This window comes from Egretta garzetta, unplaced genomic scaffold (assembly GCF_000687185.1).
Source record: "Egretta garzetta isolate BGI_Z169 unplaced genomic scaffold, ASM68718v1 scaffold61, whole genome shotgun sequence".
In the NCBI taxonomy this organism is placed as follows: Eukaryota; Metazoa; Chordata; class Aves; order Pelecaniformes; family Ardeidae; genus Egretta; species Egretta garzetta.
In genome coordinates this window covers 1014976-1042238 of record NW_009258620.1, presented here as the reverse complement: position 1 = coordinate 1042238, position 27263 = coordinate 1014976, and the positions used below count along the sequence as shown (strand labels likewise).

At 39.8% G+C, this 27263-nt stretch overlaps 1 protein-coding gene across 1 annotated transcript in view; it reads right to left on the bottom strand.

Moving 5' to 3' along the window:
• CFAP74 (cilia and flagella associated protein 74) overlaps nt 1–27263 on the bottom strand; it is a 49395-nt gene that overhangs the window by 8878 nt on the left and 13254 nt on the right. Inside the window, exons 12-29 of the mRNA XM_035903592.1 lie at nt 27007–27205; nt 25913–26110; nt 24695–24868; nt 23478–23596; nt 20350–20416; nt 19800–19889; nt 17728–17901; nt 15614–15788; nt 14606–14718; nt 13643–13765; nt 12396–12517; nt 8319–8447; nt 5010–5097; nt 4251–4424; nt 2806–2939; nt 1883–2159; nt 1296–1403; nt 458–612 (exon numbers count right to left, since the gene is read on the bottom strand). Of these exons, the coding sequence (XP_035759485.1) occupies nt 458–612; nt 1296–1403; nt 1883–2159; nt 2806–2939; nt 4251–4424; nt 5010–5097; nt 8319–8447; nt 12396–12517; nt 13643–13765; nt 14606–14718; nt 15614–15788; nt 17728–17901; nt 19800–19889; nt 20350–20416; nt 23478–23596; nt 24695–24868; nt 25913–26110; nt 27007–27205 (2619 nt within the window). The remainder of the gene's footprint in view (nt 1–457; nt 613–1295; nt 1404–1882; nt 2160–2805; nt 2940–4250; nt 4425–5009; nt 5098–8318; nt 8448–12395; nt 12518–13642; nt 13766–14605; nt 14719–15613; nt 15789–17727; nt 17902–19799; nt 19890–20349; nt 20417–23477; nt 23597–24694; nt 24869–25912; nt 26111–27006; nt 27206–27263) is intronic.

The window sequence follows — 27263 nt, the reverse complement described above, 5'->3', positions numbered from 1 at the left end:
ACCCCCCCCCCCCCCACCCCCCCAAAAAAAATTAATGGATATGGGCCATCAGATGGCTTCCATCTGGGTTGCATATATTGGGAAACACCTATTCAGAAAAGGTGTATTAGTAGTAGTTCCCTTTGGTAACTAAATTAGCTCTCTAGTTGCCCTTTAAACTAACACCCTTGTTCGTTCAGCCAAATTTACCCACACAGCCACATCTCACGCTTTCTGATATATTCTTTGAAGTCTTCAATCCCTCTGATGCATAAAGGGATTCTTTGCCTTACATGAGAGGGTACAGCTGTGTGGCTTAAAAGCAGCACTAATTTTGGAAACAGCCTTTGCAACATAGCTAAAGCTATTTCTTCTCTACAGTTTGCTTTCTTGTCTCCCTATAGGTTTTAGTAGATTTATTAAACTACTTATAACGAGACTGTTGTCTATGTAGTTCAAGATGCTTTTGCTGACTTACTCGGGTGTCAACTCTTGGGATTTTGGTTGTTCAGAACTACACAGAGAAGTCAGGTATTTATTGCTTCCATCCCTTATGAGCTGTCTGGAAGACTTCTCTCTGGTAATGGAAATGCTTAATTTCTTCCCCTCTCTCTTTTCCTCTTTCTTCGTTCTCTGCAAATGCATGCAGAGAGGCAGTAAGCACGGAGGGCGAGCACTGTTAACCCAATCAAGACATCAGTTCACAAATACACAGAGGGGACAGAACCTAAGAAGTGACAGAGCGCATGAAACCAGGTAGCAGCAGTAGGGCTATGGTAACAAGCCACAGACACAGTAGTTATTACATACATTTCTAATAGTGTAAAATTAAGTTGAAAGGGGCATATTTTACCCCATCTTAAAAGAAGAGTTACCCCATTGGGGCAGACAAGTAAAAGAGTGTATCTCTCATGGGAATTTTATGTATTTACCTTATAATTAAAGGCAACCATAGGTGCTCACATAAATTAACTGACCCACAGCATTGCATACAAAGTCCACATATGCTATAAATCTGCAAGAAGTGTAGATTTTTTTTTTTTTTAAGAGTATATGCGGTTAGCATTTGCAAGAAAATCCTCTAGGAATGCTTTTGAAATTGTTAGCATGAAATTAAATTATTGCTCGGTGAACGGAGTACGCATTAAGTGCAACAGCACGGTCATACTCTTGTCCTTTATAGGCAGGCCTTACATGGATCATGCGGTTGGGCTTCATTAATATGCAAATAATTTTATGATAAAAATACCATCCAGAGAAACAAATATCTGGAAGTAACAGACCAACAGCATGTGCTAGTTCTTAGCATTCCTTACTTGTATTTCTGCCCCTGTCGCAGCTGCTCTGCAAAGCCTCCGAACTGCCTCTTCTCTGATTAGCTGATCCGACAATGTTGGTCTGAAGGACACTTGAATCAAGCTTTTCTGGGAGCGCGAGAGCATACACAAGAACGATAGGCAAAATTCAGCCCTCATACATGTCTTACACCTACAAAGCTCAATAGGAGCATACACATGTCAGCAAAACCTTAACAGATAAAACATTTTTTTTCCCAAGTGAATAACATGATCCTAAGGGTAAGGTCACTTGCAGCTTTTTTGGAAGTCCACTGTGTTACAGTGGGCTGGTTTTACATGACCAATATTTTTGATATTTAAACATTCTTCAAATAAATCATCACGACAACACTGGGGAAAGAACATTCAGGGTGAAAACTCCCATAAAGCGTTAGCCAGATTTGATGAATAATGCCTCATGTTCAATTTAGAACAGTATTTCAAACAATACAAAATATTCCAGCTATTCTAATAATAATTTATGTTTTGAGCTTCATTTACAAGTGACAGCATTTGTATGGCTGTAGATGATTTGGCAGAACACTTGACGTTTAGACTGAATTTACCTTCCCAGGCAACACAGTTCCAACAGCAGGTGTAATTGTCACTGGACAGTCTTCTGGCACACGGAATTCAAACGAAGTGGGTCCAACAGGGGCAGCTTCCCCATTGCCAATTCTTGGGACAGCGTGAGTAAAGCGGTTGACACTCACATGGGAATTCATCACATACAGTGTTGCTGTAGACACACCATTTAAAGCTGTTGCAGCAAACTGAACTAAGGAATGAGACAATTCAAGAGGTGGGTGGACTCCAACTGCCTTGCATGACAGCTTGAATTGTCTAAAAATAAACACATGATAAATTGTCTCAGCATAAAATAGTCTCTTAATCAGCCCGGAAAATAGGGAACTAATCCTGTAGTCCCTATTTAAGCAGAATTTCAAGCTTGCAATGGGAATTTTGCCTAAAGATGAACAATAATACTATCTATTTTTAATGCACAATTGGCTAGAGTCCCTACTTGAATTCTTCCTCTGTGAACTTCTGGAAACACATCCAGTCAAATCAAAGTTTATGCCACCATTATTTTAGTAGCATTAGCTTAATGTATGAAGCATTTTTTCCAAAAAAAAAAAAAAAAAAAAAAAAAAAAAAATCCTTCAGTAATTCTGCTGAAAAAGCAAGCAGAGCATTGCAGGTTAAGATGACCTAGGGCAAGCTCGCAGCTTGGACATGTGACAAGGATAAATTTCAGGTGGGATATGAAAAATCATCTCAGTAAAGACAGGTACGTAAATGAAGGATGAAACTAACGAGCATCAACCATCTCTTATCAGCTGGAGAATTCCTCCCTGCCTCACATTTTCATCCTAGCCTTACCTCTTCAAAGTAGGCATGATTTAATTTCTGAACTAGCTTAACACTGGAAATCCAGCGTGATTTAGATTTCTGGATTACCTACTACTCAGTCAGTTTCTTAACGTACCTGTTAATCTCTGATTTGCAGGTTAGGTCAAAGCTGTACTCTTTTGCTTTGTTAGCTTTAAAGATTACGTCCAATGTCAGGCTTTCAAGGGGAAGGAGAATTCCAAGTCCATCATTGGGTTGAATTTCAACAAACTTCAAAACGGCAGGATAAGAAATTATTGTTATTATAGTAAGAAATTATTAGTTAAATTATCTAATTATTAAATAAATTTTTAAAAGACATTACTGGCAAGCGAAGAAAATGTTGTTATTAAATGTACAAACATCAGGAAAACAGAAACCTTCCAGTGAGCAGCTCTCATCTGAGTTAGTGACTAGTGTCTGATGTGCAGATTTTGAATCTCCAAGTAACTTAAAAGGCATGAAATGCACTAACTCAGACTTCAGTAGAATCTCTTCTCCAGCTTCCTACCATTTATGGTAATCACCTTTCCCTAATGATTTTTATTTACACTTCACAGACAACTGAATGAAACAGAAGAATCTCAGCAGTTCCCCCTGTATCTGTATGATGTGCAGATACCAGAGTGACAAGTACCAATTTAATATCTCCAAATGTATCTTGGTTTGTGTTTATGAGTTGATAGTGATTCAAGAATGTCTCCCCATCACATTTTAAGCTAATCATGAAAAACATGCTGTGAAGTAAAGCTTTAACGAAGCTGAAGATTCAATTTCTTTTAGCTAACTCCTTGATTTTAATCCCTAAAACAGCAGAGAAAGGCAGAATGCCTAATTAAATGTCAGATTCCTCTAGCTCTGATTCCAATATGCCAAACCATTTCACACTGTGATCATCATGCTATTATCAAGCTTGAACAGCTAACTTTTTGCAAAAAATAAAAATTCAGTAGGTCTAGCCCACATGAAATTGGCAGCTCCTGTGATTAATTTAGCTTCCACATCAATTTAGTCAGTCAGAAAATACCTAGGCATGGTTCAGGGGATGATTCCCAATAAGCAGTTTGGACATGGCCATCCTGCTTTAGAGACAAAGCGTTCAGGCATTTGCATGCAAACTGTGTGATAGTTCTCAGCCTCAGGGCCAAAGCAACATCCCTAAGCCTGTTTTATTTAGTAGTAGAAGTGACCTGTGAGTCTGAAAGAAAAGCGCACCAGGTGTTCTGCTTGTAGACTTCTTAGTGTAAAAAATAGGTATTCTAATAGGGTAAAGTTAGCTTAATAATGTTACGTAGGTGAGAATAGTAAAATCTCCTCGAAGATGTTTATACTGCTTGGAAAATGCTTAGGGTATAAGAAGATGAAATTTCCATAACCCAGAACTAATCTGCGTGTCTCCACAGTGCTGCAGGCAGAAGTATTGCCATGGGTTTGCAAGAACCAGTCATGATTTAGTTACGCTCACATTGAAACATGTTTTCATAATAATTAAATATATTTTGACACAAGAAGAGGGGTGTGTGTGGGGGGGTATCTACGCACCTCTGGAACTCCCACAAATCCAAACTCCTGCGGCAAGATGGATTTGTTGGTTAGTGTGATGTCTGCCCGCACAGCTTCATAGATTGTGCAGTGTCCAAAGTTGATTCGTGCTGGACTAATTTCCAAATCAGAAGTAGTAACAATTGCATGGACAGTAAAATTAACTTTTTTAGCCTGAAACAAATGCAAGAGCACAGGATAAAACCCTCCATCTGTGGCATTGAAAGAGAAGATTTAAGTGAAATGTCATCCAAAGAGATAACTGCAAAGAAGTTATTCTACTGTATTCCTTCACAATAATGTATGTAAATGTAATGTATCTATCTTGAACTTCAGCCTCATCGTGCTCCAAAAATAAGAAAATTAAAAAAAAATACTATCTGTATCTCAAATTCCATATGCTAGAATGGAATCACACCTGCATCTCCAGGAGATCTAAACCCTAAGAATATGCTACATCTGCAGTACAGAGCAGAATACAAAGGCTGTACTATGGCATCTGATGACTCTCTGGTACAAAATAAGCTACTAGGGAATAGATGAGCACTGCCTAGAAAGGATTTAACTTTCTGTATTGTAAACATGCCGACAAGAGGAAACTATCAAATCTGTGTTATCAATTTAAGCACCTTTTACTATTATCGCAGGACTTCAACTAGTAAAGAACCAATCTAAGATTAGGTATCATTATGCGAACATTCACTAAAATAATTCGTACCTATTGCCAGTCTGATAACCAGCATAATAAAAATCACTAACCTTGTCCACAATCAGTATTGTCGCTGGAACTTCCAGAACTCCTGTCTCTGCATTGAAATAGCTCCCTGCATCTTCAGGAAGAGAGTGCCTAAAAATCAAAAAGTACATTCAGTTTCATAAAAATATTTTGACTATTTTCTAGCTAAGGGGAATGACAAACTTTTGATGGATGTATTTCTGAACAAAATCTGTTACTTAAGGTCTAAAAGTTTTATTACGCACAGCTTTGAATCTTGATACAGTATTCGTGCTTGCAAAGGAGTGCTCATCTATATGGTTCACTCGGCATCAACTCCAATGCTCACCGACGTGAGGTCTAACTAAAATCTCATATGTAAGATAGAATTGTATGTAGTATGTAAGGTTAGAATTGTAATTGACCTTGTACATTAATGTTGGATGTTTTATTTTTATTTTTTAAAGACAGGATTTTGGACACACAGGAGTTTAAGGGAGTTATTCACAGAGGTCTGCATCCATTTATCATTTTTTATAATGCCATCGGAGACCTGACTGCGGCCTTTCAGTACTTACAGGGGGCCTATAGGAAAGATGGGGAAAATCTTTTTAGTAGGGCCAGCTGGGACAGGACAAGGGGGGATGGCTTTAAACTGAAGCAGGGGAGGTTTAGACTGGATCTAAGGAAGAGATTCTTTACAATGAGGGTGGTGAAACCCTGGCAGGGGTTGCCCAGAGAGGGGGTGGAGGCCCCATCCCTGGGGACATTCCAGGCCAGGTTGGCCGGGGCTGTGAGCAACCTGATGTGGTTCAAGGTGTCCCTGCTCCTGCGGGGGGTTGGGCTGGGTGACCTCTGGGGGTCCCTTCCAGCCCAAAACATTCTATGATTCTATGATTCTGTCATTTAAAACTCTGAAAAACTTCAGGCTTACTTTATAATGAGTATATAAGCCTTCTGCATCCTGGCTGTACCACAGCACATAACCAACCCAACCTGGGCAATTGTTTCCTTCCGATTACCAGTCAGTCCGAGCAGAACCACTTGTACCAAGCACAGAGACATAAGTAAAGTGAAACAAACCTGGAGGCCAATGGCGTCTGATTAGATACCAGATTAGTAATTTATAAGAAATATGCGGGTTTTCTGTCGCTGAAGCATCTTGCTATCATAAGCTCAACTTCAGAGCTTCAAGCCAAGACAATACAAAAGCATTTTTAGCTCTGCTGGACTATTTATAGTGTCTTACAGCATCAGAGCGGATTGCTTCCTGTTCTTAGGTCTCCACAGCGACAATGCTCCTACTACTACTACTGGAGTTACAGGCAATTCTTTAATCTATTGTTAAGGAATAGTTAATGAATAAATAGCACCCGCTCAGTCACCATGGTGATCTGAAATCTTGCTGGCTGTTATTTTGCAAGTCTGAAATGTGACTTTAGAAGGTGATCTTCCAAGGTATTGCTAACTCATTTAAAGACAGGAACTGGGATTAAATACAAGGTAGGAATAAAGTATCAGCTTTCCCTTTGTCACGGGACATTAGAATAGCAGAAGAAATTAATGTATTACAAAATAATCCAGAGGGAAAAAAATAATTGTAACTGTACATACAGTGATGGACTCTAAATTAGCTATGATCCCTTGAGGAAAAGATACTGAAATCCTTCAGATAGTTCTCTGAAAACACCATCTTCATGCTTAAAAGCAATTAAAGACTTATAAAAGACAAATCAGATTTAGACTGCCAACATCTGCAGGACTAGTTCCAAATGCAGAAAAACTAAAAGATGTGGTATTTGGGAAATTCTGAACGTCAGCAGATTACAAAAGTTGCCTTCAAATAAACGGAAAATGTCTGCTTCGAACACCCAGAAAGTTATGAGTATTGTAACATCTGACCAAGCATTTCAGTGTGCAGAGAGTACTCGGGAGAGCTTCCCGAGTCATCTAGCTGTCCACTTAGCACTGCTGAGTGAGTGTTTCTTTTTACTTTTGTGTCACTTTTACTTCTTCTGAGAAAACCAAGCTTATAACGCTAAGGCAAAGAGGAGGCATTTACAGAAACGTGCCACGAGCTCAGTACTTCAGCTTACAGCAAGCTCATCATTCTCTGTGATACATGCATCCCCCCGTGCGTTAGGTCTTTTAAAGCTGATCTCTATATTGAAACCGAGGGATACTGATTTTGTGTGTCAGAAATGCCTTAGTCCCATCCAATCTCCTTTCTGAAGCTTCCCTAGTTTTCAAAGGAAGATTAATGTCCTAACGGCAAGCTGTGCTTTCATCCACTCAGTCAGTGTAACAGCGCTTTACAGCATCTGAAGTTTAGGAACTGAAAAACGTCACAATAATGGTTACTGTTGTAATCCGACAGGATTTCAGATGTTGGAAGAACTGTAACTACTTTTAGTTCTTTGAATATTAACCTGGTGAACATTTCAAAATCAGTGATTGGACTCTCAATTTAGAATCAAGAGATGCTGAGCACATCAGTGAAAATCCAAATATACTCACATCACTGGCACGAGACAACTAGATGTGAAAAAAGCAGCAGGTTTGCAGCAGCAATCAATGCAGAAGCCACTGAAGCATTTGCCTGTACTCCAGAATTACGGTCTATGTAATTTAATTTATATTTGAAAAGAAATGTCCTGCTAAATTCTTTAGGATGGCAATGACGAGGTAAATAAAATCAACAGTGGTCAACAAGAGCTCTTGAATTTAAATTTTTAAAATCTGGAATTCTTTGTTCCTTGTAACTGAGTTATGTTTGTATATGTGGACATATCATGAAATGGAGAAGAGACACTTGCTAGGGTAAGGCTTTTAGCATCTTAAAAATGTTATATAAAATGCCACGTGAAATTCAAGATCAATACATCCATATTTTGGAGAAAAGCATACACGAGTAGGAGAGAGATGAACAGGAAGCCTAACCATTCTTACCTTAATTAGCAAGCACAGGAGTTCTTGTCCAGAAATTATTTAAATCACTGATCCATGAAGTAGCCACCTGCCTCGATAACCCCTCTCTTGTACAAGAATAGCTTCCCCACAGAAATGGGAGCAGCCTCCCAGGAATGCAACTGCGAAGATTTTCACACTACTGCTGCCACCGCAGGGAAAGCATTTCCTCACAGGTATGGGATCCAAGTTAATTTCCTCCTTGAGCATCTGGCAACTTTTAAGGGGGAGGGAAGGGGGAGACTAGGACTGCATTGGCACTGGCAGAGTGAAGTCCAGCCTGCTACAGTGAAGGAAGAAAAAACTTTGACCTGCTCAGCTCTTCCACTGACAGCCTCTTACAGGTATTGTCTTAAACAGGGAAAAGATTCATGTTGGTCGGTTACCTGGGCAGAAACTTCAACTGCACACTGAAGGATGACTGAGCTTGGATGTAACCTGTTTTTGGAAGCAGCTCCATGTGCTTACTCAATTCTTTGCATACTTCAAACTTCAAACGCAGCGTGGCTTTCGCTCTGCAAACAGATCAGACATGCTTAGGTGGCTTTGAGGCTGCCCGTGCTGCCACCTCAGCGACATTGGCTCTTGGAGTCTGATCCCCCCCTGCCCGCCCCCTTGCATCTCTACATTACGATTATAACTCTTCCAAGCTTCCTTTGAAAGCGATAGGCATAAAAAACTGCTACAGCAAAATCACACAGTTGTATTCTCTTTTAAGATAAGTATAGAAAACCAAGATTTTGGAAGTCCTGTAAGTAAACCCAGCTGTACTCCCAGCAATGTACACAGCTGATGGGAGCATTATTGTCAAAGTGCAGCACAGTGGTAAGTCAGGTCAGGGGAAAGTCAAAGCCAAATTATTGTGGAATATCAGCTAATTATTTGCTCCTAACATACATTCCCGCTATCTGAATCAGTAGGGAATCGCTCGCTCAATGTCTGAAAAGCCTGGTGGGTCCCAGCTGCAGCACAGAACCCACTGGAGATGGAAGAGGAGTCGTTGTCTTGTAATGCTGGGTCTGGGTTATGTAACAATTGCGGTGGGTGGGATGCAACAAATGAAAACCTGTTCTTCTGTCGGAGAAACAGAGAAATGAAGACAGCGACCCCTAAGTGGGGCCGAGGATACACAGATGCCGCTCAAGTGTCTAAAAAGCACTTAATGTCCCAGCCTGTAGTCAGAAGAATCCAAAGAATGAACCTGAAAGAGCATAATACACCTAAACCAGTTTGTTAATTTAATTCATCTTATCATCATAATTATCTCAAAACCTTCAAGACCAAAAATTAAGCCTGCACAGGCAGGAAAAAAACCTCAAACCTGGGGCGAGGAGGGGGTGGGGAGCTGTCATGTCAGAAGTGCACCGGGAGTACCGCTGCTTTTGGGTTTTCACCCCAAAACCGTGGTGACTTTTAAATAATGTGAATTCACAGATCTCTTGTAGCTTCTCCTCTAGCGCAGAGATTCTACAGGGCTAGAAGTCATAGTGTAGCTAAGCTGACACTGCCAGTTCCTCTGCTAAAACTTGTGATCGATTTGCCCTATGAATGGCATATTGGGAGTCAGGAACCATTTCCCTGTTTACTGAATTCTGGCCATATTATAATACAGCGATAGCCACAGACCATACCCTGCTTTGGAATTTTATGCCTATGTGCAAAATTGCCGAGCAATTTACAAATGTTTCAGCTTGTCATTTTCCTTCTCTTGGACCGGTTTACAAGCTGTCAGTCCAGATGGTCTGCTCTAAATCAACAGCTACAGCATGTGGCACTGGGAGCCTGGAATGATTTCTGACTGTTGACAATCTAAGAGAACTATATACTACTTCATTAAATCAGTGCAGATTATAACCTGCCAAAGAAATTACTCTTCAAAGTGATTTATATTGGACAGGGTTCTGATAAGACACTTTCACCCTTTATGCTGCCTTTTATGCTCCTTCATTACCATATTCTATGTGACCAGATAAAAAAAAAAGAAACAAACCAAACCAAACCCAGTATTAATTAATATTTTGCAATTCTACAGAGCTTGCTGGGACACTTAAGTGCCAGAGCTGTCTGTCTAACTTCATCTTCTACTTACGCTATAGACTGCAATGTCATAGGTTGCAGCAGCAGTAAGATACAGAGTTCTGCTCTGCTTCTGTCGGATGTTTGTGTGGTGAACGAAGGGTCTAACACATCATCTCCCTCAGGGCTGGGTCGCATTTTGCCCTGAAAATCTAAAGAATTCTCTTGCTACAAGTTTTAGGGGTTTTTTTGCTTTTCTATAACTAGTTGGGGATTGGAGCAGAAATTTGTAAGAATATTCCTGAATAGCAGGTTTATGTAAATATCTAATTAACATTTAATTAAAGAAGCTGTGCTCTGGAGCTCTGCTAATAAGATTTCACATCTACTGGATCTGAACTTTCGTTCTCACTAGCTGAGGCATTTCAGCAGTTGTTCGACAGGCTGGGCTGTGTAGCCCTACCTTTGGTCCCCGTCAGGGAGCGGTTGCTACGAGCACTAATTAGCTCACAGACAGCACTGCAGTAACTCCGTAGCTGATCCCCAGTTCACGCATCGGGCCACTGTAACAAACTATTACCTTTGTAAGCTGACAGTGGTTTGGACGCTTCTTGGCCAGCCTGATAACTGTCCTTGGCTCCGGATCCTTTGTCTGCGCGCAGGTCCAGATCATCGACCCTAGCAAAACTACCTTTCCCCAGTTTTTCACTATTGCGATTAAAATACAGCTACTTACTAGTCTCACTTAAGAAATTGTTCCTGACTTATAGTAATTTATAGCTATTTTCAGCAGTTTAAATTCATTCTGTTTGAGAAGCGGTTTGACATGTACCACGTAACGATGAGGAATCCTCTGTCTGATACATGCTACAGAAAAACTTCAACAGCTACTACAGGAAAAAACTTCTCAGGCACCACATCTAACTGAATGATGAAATCCATCTACTTTTACAGGATAAGGAGTCGAGACATGACATTCCTGCACATTAAATACTTCGAATTTCAGGCCAAATGACTAAAGAACAAAGATATTTTTTTCCTAACTACGAAGAATTGGGTGATAAATCAAAGACTTGATTTGCCAGGGTACTAAGGACAGTATACTACATATCAAGTGCCTTCATTTAGTGAAACTCGGTGGAGGATCAGTAGGATTTTTCCCTCAGTTAAGAAGTTTTGCCCTAAGCAATTTGACAGCTTCTATCTTGGGGATCCCCTTGAAACCTTAAGTTTTCATTAGGAGAGTTACTCCTGCTTCTATACTCAGAAGTTTTATCCCTGGGTTATCTAGACCAAGTAAAATCACTTACATAACTTGTGCTTGTCATATCTGTAAGCTGAATTTCTGAGATAACAGCTTTACTCATTTCTTTCCAACTGTGAAGAATCTCTGCAGTCTGTAATTCTGGTAAGAGGTTTAGAATGGATGCCTTCTCCAGAACCACTCTCTCCCCCACCCTCCCACAAACCCACCCCAATCCTATTTAAATAGAATCTAAGAAATGCAAATTGTTAAAATAGGCATTCAGTAGTGACTGCATTAGGTAGAGGGAAGACACCCAGCACCCGAAGACAATTAAGAGAGCAGAAGTTCACATAACCACTCTCTAATAGCACCCCTGGGAAGCAATCAGCTGAAATATTATCTTTGTATTACGGCACAAACAGAACCAGTCTTCAGACATTACTGACTCGGACTACAGGAACACACAAATATTTTTTTTCCCCTGTAAATTGGTCACTGTCTGTGTCCTTACAAGGTATCTGTCACTCCAATGCAGTGCTTAATGCCTATATGGGTTGGGAAAGTTGTACCCTCCCCATTTTATAGTAAATGCAAAAGGACTGACATGATTTATCCAGCATCATATCCCAAGTCTGGAAAGACTGGTGATTGACCTCAATAAAGCAGAGCTGGCATAAGGCTGGCTTCCAGATCCTGTCTCCCATGGACTTGAAAGGTAAAATAACTGAGAAATAACAAAATATTCTTTCATAAAAGATCCTGTCTATATCAATTATACCTAATGTGCATTTAATTTTAGACACATTTATCTCCCTAATGTTTAATGTGCAAATTCCACATGATGGAACTGTGGGATTGCAATTCCCTGGGGACTTTACAGCTACACCACAGAACAGGTACAACATAGGGCATCTTGTAGGAGCAGTAAGGCACGTGTGAATCCAGATACGTCATAGCTACAGCTGGTCTTGGGAACCTGGGGTAGTAGGATACCCAAGTCCAATTTCCACAGAAGCGTGGAACTCAGAGAGCTTGTAATCAGGATGTCCTCCTGAACCGCCAAAGCAAAAACCAAACTGGACTTCAGCTTCCTGTGATGACAGGATGGGTCTGGCACAATAGAACCTCAGGACACCACCTAGTGACTTAAGTTCTCATTATTTAGCTATAGAAGGCAGCTGATAATGAAAGGGTAACTCGCCTGCTTTGAACGACAATGCAGTCCTGATAAAGTCGGTCATACATACAGATCTTTAAATCAATGTTGGGATTGGGCACCCAAACCGGCACATCAATAGAAACTCCAATGGCACTAAAGCACAGCTGTTAATACATAAATCAAAAGTGTAATTATTTTTGTTAGTCTCAAATTCTTACTGATCTAGACAGAGCAAGAATTTCTGCTATAAACTACAGCTGAGTAAAATATTTTATTATTCATATTGCAACAGGTCCCTTAATTAGGCAAAACTATAAAAATAATCTGTAAAGTAAAACCTTGATGTTATGGTGTCCCAGCAGCAAAAAGAGTTATACTTTGGTTTGGATTCTTTGGCAGAGAACATGAAAGAATAGCACGCTGCCCATGATACTGAAAAGAAATATTTAAGGTGTGCCTAGCCTAGTGAATGTGAAGCAACTCAAGAGGCTGCAGCTTGTTTAGCCAGAAAATAAAGACATTAACGGCAGCACAGTGCTGTACTTCCTATAATGCCCTTAGCTCTGACCCCAGTGACCACATAGCTCAGGCTTAGATAAAATGGTCCTGAAAGGGAGGGTACCCATAGGCGCCTGCAGTCGGCACCTGCAGCTCCTTTTGCAGACTGCTCCATCTGCAGACCCTGGGGAGTGCCAAGACCAAGCGGCCTCCTGAGCTTCTTGGAAGTTTTTCTTTATTTTTTTGGCAAGCTTCTGTGAACTGTTCCCAGGCAGAATTTGGCTTCCAATAAAGTGTGGAATCAAAATACGCTGAAGTGGTAACTGAAGTTGTCATCTCTTCCAGCTTTCACACATCAGTTTCACTACTGCATGCTAAATAATTCCAATTCTGATGTATCAGAAAGAAAATAAACTACGTAGGTTGGGAATAAAGAATACTTTCATATTTGTTCCCAGGACATTAGATGTTTTTCAGCACCGTGTCTGATAAAATGTAAATACCAGGATTTTTTGCATAGACATTTAAGAGAATCAACATGTTTAATAACCAAACTGCATCAGAAAGAAGGGCCATGATTACAAAGTTACCTCCCATCAAACCACATAATACGTAATCACATGGTACCACATTGTCTTATAATGTTCATAAACGTATCTTCCTCTACCTCCTCCCCCTCTTTCTAATATAGGATTCTGAGCAATTTTAATTCTTGGGAAAAGCAGAAGTAGGAGGATTTTAAACTCTTTTTCTACAGTGTTTTGAAGCAAGTCTTGCACAAAATCACTCACTGGTCTGCAGTCTGAGTTGTCAAACATGATCACAAACTCTGCCCGCACATCCCCAGGGATAGCTGGGACAAATATAATCTGAAGTTTGACTGAGCTGAAGGGTCCAATTTCACCTTCAGTAACCTAAACAAGAAGTAACATGTTTTTAATGAAAATCTGACTCTATTACTGTAGTCGGCTATAAATTGTATTGAAATAAAGCAGCAGTGTATACTTGTACTATACAAACACTCCGTTACACCTAGTTTGTGACTAGATTGAACGCACTATACAAGGGGGAAAAAAATCAGTATTGGTAGCTCCCCAGGAGGCTTAGTGTGGGGAAAAGGCCATGACACATGGTTTCACAACCAGGTGTGGTCAGAATTTTACTGAGAGTCTCCTTTTACCCACAAGACTCTGTATGGCAGCTAGAAAACGTGGTTTACCAAAGTGTTTCCGTCATATATTTGTCAATATGCAACTGAAGCATGGAGCAGCTGTCTTGTGCTACCAGTCCAAGATCTCTACTGATCTCAGCATGAAGTCCACCTGCCTTGCGTAGGTGTAGGTAGAAGCCATAAATGCTAGCACTAGCACTACTGTCTGGACTCTCAGACCCCGATTTTTTTTAATATGGCTCGAGTTTGACTGTTTCCCTGCCCCATCTTTTATGCTGTCACTAGACTTTGTACAACCACAGAACGACACAGCAGAAAAAACAGTTTAAAAAAAAAAAGAAAGAGTTAAATTACGGAAAATGTAAGTCTTACAGAATCTTTCAGCTCAAATAAGTCTTTATAGATCAAGAGAAAGAAAAATATATCATGTGATTTTGTTTTAAGAATTAACTGTGATACAGTGAAGTCCAGTGGGCTTGAAATAGATTATGTACTTCAGCATTTCCCACCAGAGCCAGAGCAATTTATTTGGTGTAGGCTGAGAGTGGTGAAAATCTTCTCTGTATCTCAGGATATTAATTACCTTTCCAAGCATAATTTCAACTGGTGTTTCTTCAGGAGAAAGTTGCACTGAATTATGGGCATTGTCTGTATCTAGATCTGGTCTCGAATGTAATACATCTTGACCAAGTTGTTCTGGGGAGAAAAAAGACCACACAAACAAAACCCCACAAAATGCTGGATGGGTGCATCTATTCATGAAACAAAAATATCAAACGGAGCAGAAGTACATTGATTTGGGTCAATATTGCAACTCCAGTAACGTATACCAATGATATGGAAATATAAATGTCCAGAAGGAGATTTCTATTTGGCCATGCAACTTTGCCCTAGTCTAGAAGTCTCCCTTCGGCACCTGAGCCTTCCACTACAGAACAACAATACTGATGTTTCAGAAGGGTAAAGTATAACTCAGATATTGTTACATCAAGGAATGCAAATCCAGCTGAAAGTGTGAACAGGGCTTTAAGAACGATTTCAGTGGGACAAAGCAATGCAGTCAGGAGGATCTGCAAAGCAAGGCAAAGTGCTGCTTCACTTTATTTTCAAAACAACTGCAATAAGAAATACCTTTTAATTAAAAACAGTCTCCCATCCAGGCCTTGAAGTGCCTTTAAACTTAGTGCATCGTGAGCGAGACGAAGCTAACTCTGGACTGTATGGCAGTAATCAGCTGGCAACCATATGCTTCACATTAACCAGGAAAAAGATCAAGGTGTCATGAGATATGTTAGTGTGCCAAAGCAATGGATTTTTTTTTTTTTTCAAGGTCTGAAAACATCTTTAAAGGTGTGTGTCCTGTGGGAACAGCTACCGTGATTTATGGAATCACTCCATTCACAACACAGATCCTGGATTTAAAAAGAAAAAAACTAAGCATACAAAGAAATTACTGCTAGAATGAGGAACTACTTAATTTACTGGATAACTTTGCCACCTGAATTCCACAGTTCATTACAGGAAACTCTACAAATGGATAATGCTTAGCCTGGGAAACTGCACTGACAATTTTCCAAAATAGTCATCTCACCTGTGGAACTAGGGCTCAGGCTTGTCTCAGTCCTCAGCTGCTCCACCTGCACTGCACAGCAGGTCATTTCTTCACTATGGTCAAGACAAATCTGTTCCTTCTCGGCCACTACAGATGTCACAGGACTATTGCTGCCTTCCTTTTCAGGGACACAGTCACTGAAGTGTTGAGCAACCTATCAGAAAACACAGAAAAAACATTTTCTGCTGTGACCGCTCATCTGGCTTCCACCAGCTCCAGTTTTATCAAGCAGCTGCAAATCAGACTTGTGCTTTCTTGCAACTGTTCCACGTTATAAATGGAGAACTGTGGTGCACTTTCTAAAAACTACACATTCTACTAGACCTTTATCAATGAGCAGATTTAATTTTTGCTGGCTGTCCAAAACAGGTAAATAATATAATGGGAGAAATACAATATAGTGTTAGTTATTTTAGTATTAACAGAATTAACATTTTTCTAGTGGAAACACGGCGGTTGTATGTCAAAACGAAGTCTGCTGAAACTAGACTTCTGTTTATTACACACCTACAGAAGACAGAATACAGAAAGAGAGCCATGGATACAGACGGTGTTATTTCACAAATTCTTCATCTGAACCACGTTTTTAACATAAGGATAGGATGAGAGTTGAAAACCATGGCAAACAGCTCAGCAGTTTCACTGTATGTACTGTTTAACATAGGGTTTCAAAAGAGAGGTCAACCCCTTTCTTAGAAGTTAGAACTGGGTTAGATTATCAAGTACAGAATTTTGAAAACCATCTGAGCCAGTTGCTCTTCCACAATCGAAGGAATTCAAGACTGCACTGATGGCACAAAGATGAAGTATCTGCACTGTGTTTGCAAGAACATGTAGGCACTTCAAAACAGATATGCAGCCTCATAGTGATATTCTCTCTGGTCAAGGACCTGTGAAATCTATTTATGGGAACTACCGATGCAACACTTGAGGAAAAAGCAGCATATATGATACGACATTCATCAACACAGGAATTACCAGGCACAGGTTCCTACCACAGTGGGTGGTTGGTTGTTGGTGATTGGGGTTTTTTGTTTGTTTGGGGTTTTTGTTTGTTTGGGGTTTTAATCTGAGGATTTTCCCACTTTAAGAATAAAATCCACAACTTTTTTAGAAGAGGAGCAAGTACGTCTTCAGACTTAAGCTGTGCAGTCTTCTCAAAAATCTGCCCCACAGTGCTGACATGCAAAGATTATGATGGTATGCATGGTTTCTTTCTGGTTTTCACTTAAAATTATCTGCTCCATGGAGGAGTACAGCTGTTAGGATTCCTCAGTTCTCAGTCAACTTCGACACTGGCATGCTGTAGGAGCAATCAGTATCAGGTCTAACACCACACATTCTGTCAGCTCTGCACCAAGTGTCTGAGTTTTGGTTACATTTCTTCCACAGTCTCTGCCTCATTCCCACCGAGGACATTCCACAGGACACGATATTACAACCATCTGCATTCATTCCAGTATCCATTTGAGAGATCTTCCTTCAATTCTTTTAACAATGTTTGTTATTGTAGTTTTCAGCCAGTGGCCTTCAATGTAATTCTTAGTTTGACTACGAAGCCTTCTTCCCTTGTAACAACAGCTTGGCAGTAACGTGACTGCTTCTCGACAGGAGATTTAAATGAACAGCTCTGAATTTTTAAAGGAAGATCACAGGCTAGTGCTTGCAATTCTCATTGCTTTATTGCTAGCTTTGCAACAGTTGGCATTTTTTGGAAGTCCAGGAGCTGGGATTTTAAATTACTCGCTGAGAATCTCCTCTTTTAACCACCAGTATTTTTGCTTAATTTTCATGGATGTGGAGGAAATAGGAATCATGACATAAATGACTAAAATGTTAAAAAAAATTATCACTGATTTCCCTCTCTCCCTCCCTCTCCCCCCAAATAATTATTTTTAAATTTGTTGTGATATTTGGGGGTCTAACAGATTATATTAAGATATGCCAACCCAAACAAAAACAAATTACTAAAGGCTGGACCAGATCTTCTGAAGTCCCTTCCAGCCTGAGCTGTTTCATGATTCTGTATGATTCCACCACACTCTGCAAAGCAGAATGTTTCTATCAAATTAAGGAAATGCTTTTGAACCTACCATTCTTTCAGGAGAAGATTTTGCGGTTGCTCTGCATGCACTACTGTCACCTGCTGATGGCTGAACTTTGAATCTTGTTCCCAAAGCTCCGCTGTTTGTCAGGTTGATGGTCCGTGAAATTGTCTCTCCCACCACGTGGCTGCCAAAGTCAATGAGCTCTTTATCCAGTGCCAGCTGTGAGAAGATAAACCATTAATTACTACTGTCCTAGATAGTCAGTAATGTCAATTGAATGAGCATCCACCTTTTCAAGAATAGGACTTTAAAGTTCTTATCATCATTTCAAAGATGGTATCAAATAACAACATGAACTGCGAGTATCCTTCTGCCTTTTTGTAGAAGCCAACTCATTAAAACAATGTCTTGTTAAACCGAACCACTTCCCTTTCAGTCCACTGTATGACAATGGAAAAAACAGATGAAATTCTGTTCATAGTAGCAGTTTGCATAAGTCTGCAGGTAGTTACTCTGGAAATCGGTAATAGTTACGTACCAATTCAACATTGTTGCTCTTGCGTTACAGTGAAATGGTTTTACTGGCATCAAGCTGGTAAGTAAGCAGCATTTAACATCATATAGTGACTACGAATCAGTTTAGAACACATCCTGTCTTGTTTCTTTGAGCTACCACAGTGTACAGCCGGTTTATGCTACTTCCTATAGAATTTTCAATTATTTGCAACTGGGTATGTGATAATGAAAGGCTTGTAATTCAACTTCAAACATCAAAAAGACAAAGACAACTTGGCTGCTTGCTAGTATCCTGCTTACAGCTGAACTCTTCCCACTTTCGGGGCATAAAGGAGTTCCTTGCACGTAATTAGTGCACAACGATGGTATGAATTTTCTAGGTGAAGAAAACTTCCTCTGATCAAAGATTAATGTGCCGCCTTTCTACTCATTCTTACCTTCAAGGTCTTCTAACTGAGAGCCATCAGAGTCCTATACACAGTGAGATTTAAGTATGCAATATTGATGTGATATCATTCTAGCTTCCTACAAGGGCTTAGAATTCAGCACATCCTTACATGCTTTGCTCGATGGCTAATACAATCATTATAGTGCACTACCTCCCAGTTACTTCCCCCCTTTCTTTTTCTGCGTAACAGATTCTTCTTGACTCATTTCTCTGTGCACAAAAGTTGCAAAGTGCAGTCCAGTAAAGACACTTACATGCAATTTTATTAACTCAATTTACTGAAATGTAGTATCACAAACTCCAGAAAGACATTCATATGTCTTTTTAAATTTGTATTAAGTATGCTCCCAGTATATCCCAAATTTTGCATTTGCCAGTCTTATTCTGAGCCTGGGTGTCTCCTTGCATGATCTTTTTCCTCTAGCATTGTATATTCTCACCTATAATTTCTTTCAGCCTGTAAAGCCAAAGCTGCTCTTAGCTGTGAAGGAAGTACTTTAAAAACAAAGTTGTTGTTTTTATTAAATACTTCCTTCAAGTTTGCTCATAGGAAGTTAAGGCATCCAAACAAAGTTAGTGCTGCCTGTAGGTTCATCTCAACTGTAAGATAATTATGTTCTTTGCTTAAAATTTGGTATAGAATTCTCAAAAGATTTTGAGATGCTGAAAGACAGGAGAGATTATACGCTATTTATAAATGCCAGAAGAGAGAGAAAGATATTGTGATAATTCCATTTTTGTCTACATAGAAAAATTAAAGTTAAGAATAAACTACTGCAGGTCTGGGATGGAATTTCCAAAAATTACACGGAGAAAAAGATAGCTCTTTTCCAGCCACCACTCCTCTCCCCTCCATTCACAATGTAACAGAGTCATCAGTTTCTAAACAGAACTACTTCAGTTAATTCCACTCTGAAGTTAAAGTTCCAGTTCATGGTGAAGTAAATCCATTAAAATAATTTTGTACAAATCTCAGTGTAATTTGGGAAGCGAAGGAACGAATCATTTTCTGGACAGAGGCTCCCCATTGAAAAGGGAAAAAAGAAAGCAACATAACTACCCCTTGCTAAATATTTTCAGTAATGTTTATGCTATCTCACATGTTCTGTTACTGCTGTTATACTGACTCCGAACATACTTAAAAGTCACTTACGATGCATCTTTTGGCTGTACATTTCAACGGAACAGAGAAAGGCCCTGTCTGCGCCATAAACATGACTTCTCCTTCCAGAGTTTCATTTATCTAGAAAACAAACAAACATAAAAACCTCAACCAAATAATTTTCAAAGATTTAGCCTACGTAGTCTGATGAAAAATATTTTCCCTCGTCCTTTGAGTAACACGTTAAAATGTATCTCTACGGATTCTACATTTCCACTTTAGAACAGTCTCTGGCAACTGCCTGGCTCACTGTAGCTGGGCAATACTATAAATCTTTTCATTTTGAGCAAGTTTCAAAGCATACTCCAAGAATACTTAGGGACAGGCATTTTCCTAAAACGTGCCCTGTGGATATGGCTTATTACAATTTAACAGAGCTTGAACATGTACACAGCTGACCAAGTACAACAGCACCTTTTCTGGAAATGTAGTTTGTCTCCTTGTTAACAGTTAAGAAATGCAGTTAGTGATGTTTTTAACCAGCCTAGTGGATTATACTCAGGTCCTCATCACTGGTAACTTAGCGCTCTGGCGCACTTACCATTGGCTTAAACGTTACCACTATGTCACAGGACATTCCAGCAGACATTTTGCCAGGTGGGTCAAAACTATGGAGATAATTAACATAAAACTCCAAATTAAAGCCATGCATGAAACATCCAGCTCCTATTCTGGAAACAATGGCAGATTTTTTTTATACACACACCACCACCACCCCTTGGATTAATTACTTAGAAAAGTCAGAATGAGTGACAGATTAATGAAACGCTGCAATTGTAAAACTACAAAGGCTGATTCTTTATTGAGAATAAGAAAATAAAGTGGTTTTAAAAGGCAAGAATTACTGCCTTCATGCTACAGACAAAGAGACTGTAGCCAAAGAGGTGAAGCTGAGGCCCAATAATATCATCAAGAATAGGGTGAACCCATCGCCTGTTCTGCCAGCTAGGAAGCAGCCTTCCCCCATCATCCGCTTTGAGCGTGGCTCTGTAACATCTCCCCTGTCCAAACAATGAAGAGGGGGGAAAAAAAAAAAAAGGTAGCTGCAAATGATGAGAGAATGTGTTGCTTGCTGCAAACTGTATCAAGATTATCTTGAATAGAAACTGCCACTTATTTCAGTGCCTCATTTCATGGTCTCTGTGATGGAAGCAAAATGCCCATCAGAAGACAAGACATCTCACAGCTGCACTCGTAATGAAACGAAGGCGCTACTGGAGGCCAGTTCTGCCTGACAAACAGAAAGGAAGGTGGGTAAATAAATGTTGGAATACCTAAGCAAACTGAAACACAGAACATACGTACTAAGCACAACTTTATCAAAACAAAATTAAAACCAAACAAAAGCAAGATGAAACATTTTCAGACAGAAAAGGGAAACTCTTCAGAACGCAGGAGCTGAAAATGCGAATAGGGAAATAAGCATCTGTACACTGGCCTTCGGAACAGATCACTGGCAGCTACTCTGGAGAAAGACTTTAAGGAATAGCTCCTTCTAGTTCAAATGTTGCTTTGATAAAATATTTATGATTTAGAGCATAAGCTGGCAAACACACACAGAACCACTACGCTAAGAATAGACTCCCATTGCATGGAGATGTAATAATGCTCATTTTAGAGCTTTTTATTAGCAGCAAGAGTGTCTGTCACTGATAACAGTTCTCGAGCGTTGTGTCTGTAACACCTGGGCAAGTGATTTAAAGGACAGCTGATACCATGACAGCTTAGACGTACTGGGGATTTTCAAATTACTTGGTGAAACTGTTTTCTAACAAACAATTTATGTATGGTTCTACTTGAGATAAACGTTATACAGTGTAAGAAAGATCAGTGCCTACCAATCTGATCTGTGCTGTTGAAATTATTAATAATATGACAATGGATGATAAGATCTATAGATGATTTTTTCTATCTATCTGGCAAACGCATGGGTAACCAATTTATTTGAAAAAATTGAATTAATTCAATCAGACATCGAAAAATCATTGACTTAGTTCACAATACTTGATGTTTAATTTGTATTTGGAGAGTACTTTAAAAAGCAATTATATCAAGAACAGATTTAGGCCTTTCAGAAAGGGTTGTTCCATTTTTGGTCACAAATCAGAGGTACTGACTTAAAATACACCATTGTCCAGCAAACTAAATGAGAAAAAAGAAAAATCAGTCTTTGAGGGCAGGAAAAACCCCTCATTTCGTCAGAAGATTAGTAGCTTCAGACTTCGTCATAGAAATTAAACATGTACTATAAGTGAGTCAAAATGAAATCCACGTACCCGACTTCCAAACAAGGAAAAAACGACATTCCCATTCAGCCGAGCACCAGAGCAAGTTTAAAAGCCGAAGTGCTCTGCTGTATTGTAGTCAATTATGCATCTCCATTAGCCTGGGACTAAAGTGCTAAACATCTTTACCAAGATCTTCTACAGCAGCTGGATTCAGACTTTATCACTCTCAAGTGATTACATTCAGTCAAGAGCCGTAGTGTGTCCACATTGCAACCTACTCTTGTAGGGGCTAAGTGGGCAAGGAATGGCTTAACTACGCACCATCATTTTTGTTATCAGGCTAGCTAGGAATGCCACGAACACTCTATCACTACGAAGCGGCAGTGGGTAGCGAGCTGTGAAACTCTCTCTGGAGTATGAAATCAGTTACTGTGGCAGTACAAGTTGTTTATTTCGCTGGGGTACGATGAAACGGTCACAGAACTGGATTCTTCAGGTCAGTCAGCCATAAGAGTTATAAACCTTAACTTTTCATGTAAGCCAAATGAACTCGCTCTGATGTCTCCTATTTGTCAACAAGCTTCACTTACACACAAACCAGAGCCCTAGCATTTTTTCACTTTTAGGCTAGACTACAATCATTTTTTTGTTTCACAGAGTTCCAAGTAAATGTATTATTTTCTTGACTTCATTTTTTAGATAAAGGCAAGTTGTGAAAAGTAGTATTTTATATTTTTAACGGCTTGAAACATCTCCAGAGAAAGCTAGTCTCTGAATTATTCTTAAAAGGAAACATTTTGGGGATACTTATTTGACTGATTATAAATAAACAGATGGAAAATTATCAATATAGTTAAACTGCGCGTATAACCTGCCATCAGGATTATATGAATGGATTGATGGGAAAGACCACAGGATTTCAATTTAAGTGCTCTTTGCTCTGAGGTTGATTCCTTTATTTCATCGGCTTCTTCGCAATAATCTGGAAATTAGTGTGAGTCACGCTATGAAGGATGGCAGCTGGTGAAGGAGGCTTGCCTAGGCTCAAAGGCCTTGTGCTGGCCTAGAAAGACGCTTGGGTCTTCCTTTACTTCTTTGTACCTACAAAGAGATCCTGTTCCCCTTTTTAAAAGGGTCGGACACTTTTGGAAAAAAGCTTTCTACTTGTTCAGGGCTGGCAGTTACCACGGGTCTATATTGCTTCCCACAGATTAGGGACCGGTCCCTTGCTATCACCTCTACAGAAACCAACGCTCAGGCTCAGCAAGCCTCTGACTTCTCAGCTCCAAGACACAGTTCCTTTCCTTATCACACAAGAATGGAATATAATAATTTAGATGTATTTACTGAAATCCATTTAATTTGCTACAGAATTTGGTTAAGTCTGCTGTTGCAGTACCAAGGTAAAACAAGCAAGGAGCCTGCAGTTAATTTCACTTACTGAACACTGATGAAGTCCTTGAGCCATTCGCTGATTCCCACTAGTCTGCAGAAGTTAACACTGTAGGATGCATTTATCAACACTATCTTCTTTTTGTAGGTTTGACCAACATCAAAATCCTTGGAACACCAAACATACCAAGGGGGGTGAATGACAGGAAGTAGCATTTACACACATACTGACAAAACCAGCTACTTTTACCATAGTTGTGCTCCCAGGCCTGTGTGCACAGCATTGTATAAACCCCCAAAGCGTTGCCTTGCTCCAAACCAACCCTTCTAAAACATACAGCCTAGAAAGCCAGGAACTCGCGCTTCACGGATGGGGCAACATTATCTGGGTTTGCGCACAGCTGATGCGCCAAGCTGCTGCCTTTTCCTGCAGTGAATGTCAAAGGCGTGACGTTCATGGGCTAACCGAGTTGTTAACGACTTAGCCTGTGCGTGGCTAAGACACTACGGATTTTTCTGAACACAGAGCTAGCTGCCACTGCCTTCCAATGGAGGTCTGCTGCTTCCGCGCAAGGCACAGACTCCCAGCTCCCCATAAAACCAGAACACCGTGAAAGCTTGATGGGCACATTCATAGACAGACAAGAGTCCTGCAGGCTGACTGGCAGCGTGTGGCTCTGACACAGTCAGAAGACTCGTCAGACGGGCCACACCAACCTTTCCAAGCACGGAGAAGAACTCGGCATAGCGTCATACTTTCTCACGGTGCACTTGTTAATTACAATACGGAGATAAACTGCAGCTCAGCTTCCTCACGACCAGCACAAAATGATGGTCACTTGCAAACTGAAATCTTAACTGGATTGTAGTCACGACTTCTTTAAGGACATTATTTTATAGTAATAATGTCCGTACAAACAATACATAACAGTTCCGCTGCCTTTTAAAAAGCATGGAATACAGTCTAACAAGGGGGTTTTTTGTTTTGCTCGCCTTTCTGACAGTATTTAAAATCCCCTGAGTAAAGAAAGTATTTTGTAATTTAGATCTGAGTAGTAAAACCAAGTAGTTTATTTAATCTGACTAATTTACCCAAGAGATTGCTAGAGAAAAATGCAAGTACTGTTTCAGGTAAAGACCTATTAAAGACAACAAGAATTTTTTTTCCCCTTCTCAGTGCAACAGAATTTTGACCAAGACATCAGTATACACATATAGCAGATACATACATCATCTTTATAGATCCTGTGCAGAATGGCCACTAACCTTGAAATGAATGCAACTTGGTTTGCTATAGAAAGTAGATCCCTTATATTCACGACCAGACACTATTTGCTTGTGAAAAATTCCAGTTTGGAATTCCTCCTTTTTTTTCTCAAAAATGTCTTTTTTCTCTACCCTTGTAGCCAGCTGCTTTGGATCCATTTCTTCTCTGGATATCTAATAAGGAACATCAGTAAAAGCCACCGTGACTGTAAGTGTCATCACAGAATCCGTAGCTCAAAGTAGAAAAGCTGGCAAATGGAATCTTTTAGTATCTGGCCAGCCTTTTTCTGCTTCTGTCCCGATCAAAGCCAGGCTCCCAACTTCTTTATGAAGGATTTAATTTATTCTCAGCTGTCTGTTCTGTAGCTTATCATCATCCCACAGTATGACATTATGTTTTTAGTGGCAGAATTAGCTCTTCTGCATGTACAGAGGTTTTTTCCCCTCTCAACTTCTTAAACAAATACTCATTCAGAAAAAAAGAAATCAGCTAACTCCACTGGAACGTCTCAGTTATGGTCCAGTGCTTCTTCCGTACAAGTACATGAATATGTATTGACATTTTTGATTGATTGTAAAGTCTGCTCTTAAAGGTCTTCTACATCTCAAAAAAGCAGTATATGCAAGTATACCTTGGAATAACATTTAAGATCTTAGCTACACAATTCTGCTCTCTACGAGTGTACTGCTTACTTCTGTTTAGAGAATAGAAAACTCTTACTTTGCTAGAAGACACGCTTTTCGTTGCCTAGGATTGCACAAAAAAGGTTGTTCCCACATAAAGCAATCTGTGTTGCCAACTCATCAGAAAGTCATGTTCAGTTTTTTTTAAACACAAACAAGTGAACATGATGCGGTGTATGCCTCCACGTATCTCTGAACTAAAATTGAATATTGTTTTCTTGTTAAGAGAACAAACAGTGTCAAACAGCAACTACTCTGATGATATTCTCCCATCTGAATCTACATCTATGTAACGAAGTCTGCATTTTAACTGCAAAATAGACTGTTATTGTTTTTAAGCAAGGTGCATTGCCAGTAGCATTGCTTCAGATACATACAACCACTAGAGAGGCAAATGAAACTTTTCTAATCCATTAAAATACTTCTATGTATACTGTCAAAATAACTCACGAGTCACTTACAAAAGGATCTCATCTGCTTTTTTTTTTTCCCCCCCCCTTTTCTATTTGTAATAAGAGATATCACAACATTTACCTTGTGCAAGTCACATTCCTGACTCCAAAGTCCCGGGAACTCTGGTTCTACTAGGGTCTTGTTCCTCTCTCTCTCATCTTCACCACTTTCACAGAGCACGTCAGGAGGGATTTTTTCAGGAATCTCTCCTACAGAAGCAGTTCTCTCGCCAGCTGAGGAACAAGCTGACGGAGAGTACCGCGGCTTTTGTGAAAGAACCTAAGTTTTGAAGATAGAGTTAAAAATTACTAGAGGACAGTTACTTCAACAGGTAACAGTTTCTGAGGAGGTCTTTAAATACAAAAATGACAGGTCTGCTCAGAGGCCAAAGCTGACAACTTAGGTCGATCCCTTCTTAAGACACTGAATAGAGGCAAAATCTTATGTTAAAAGCATCTGTGTGACATTAACTGTATGCTACAGGCGGCTAGAAACGAGTCCTCAGGCATGAGAACACTGACTGCAGTTTTGGAATGTTTTGTGTATTGCACGATGACCAAGGATTTAGTTTTGTTGTAGTAAGACTATTTCTGCCAACACCTCTCCCCCCCACCTTTTAAATACCCAAAGATTGCATGAAGCCACTAGTTTCATCAGGGAATTCAATTCACTCCACCTCCATTTTCCAGGCCAGTACTCCCTGGAATACTGTGCAGATAAAAAAAGAACCCACCCAGGAAGCTTATGTCTAGGAAGAACCACTGTCTCCTTTCTAACAACGTGGAAACATTTCTCTTGTGCTGACAAAGTGATCTGATCCTCACTCAGGGGTGAACGTAATTAAACAAAAAGTGAGGGTGCTTTGCATGGGTTTTGATGCCTGTTGCAATTTGTGTGTTCAAAAATTCACCCCTTCTTACAAATGCCCTTAAAAAACCACCCCGCACCAAACAGGACAATGTCTTTATTCAGACAAGCATCAACAGTCAAGAAAAGGGAGACTTCAGTCATTAAGGGATCTAATGGAGAAATTACTCCACACTTGTTCTGTACTGCCTGGTATTTGATTGTAGCCTCTGCTATTCACACGCAAAGGAATTCACTGCCCTGCACCTTTGCCAAAAACTAAATCTAAAGACAGTTAATTCTTAGGCCTTGTTTACCTGCGATACTGCTCCAGCTGAGTCTTTGCAGGTCTTCTCAATATACTGCCACGTTTTCTTTCTCCACAGTAAAGAATCCTCAAGTTTACCACCTCCCTTGATTGCCTTAGTACAGGACTGACTTTTTTTCTGCTTATGAATAGAAGCTTCTTCTCGCAAAATTTGAGATACAATTTCAATTTTTCTTGATTTTTGCTGTTCTCTAAAAGCTCTGTAATCCAATATTGTAAGAAATATTAAAGCAACCATGGTTGCTTACTAATAATATT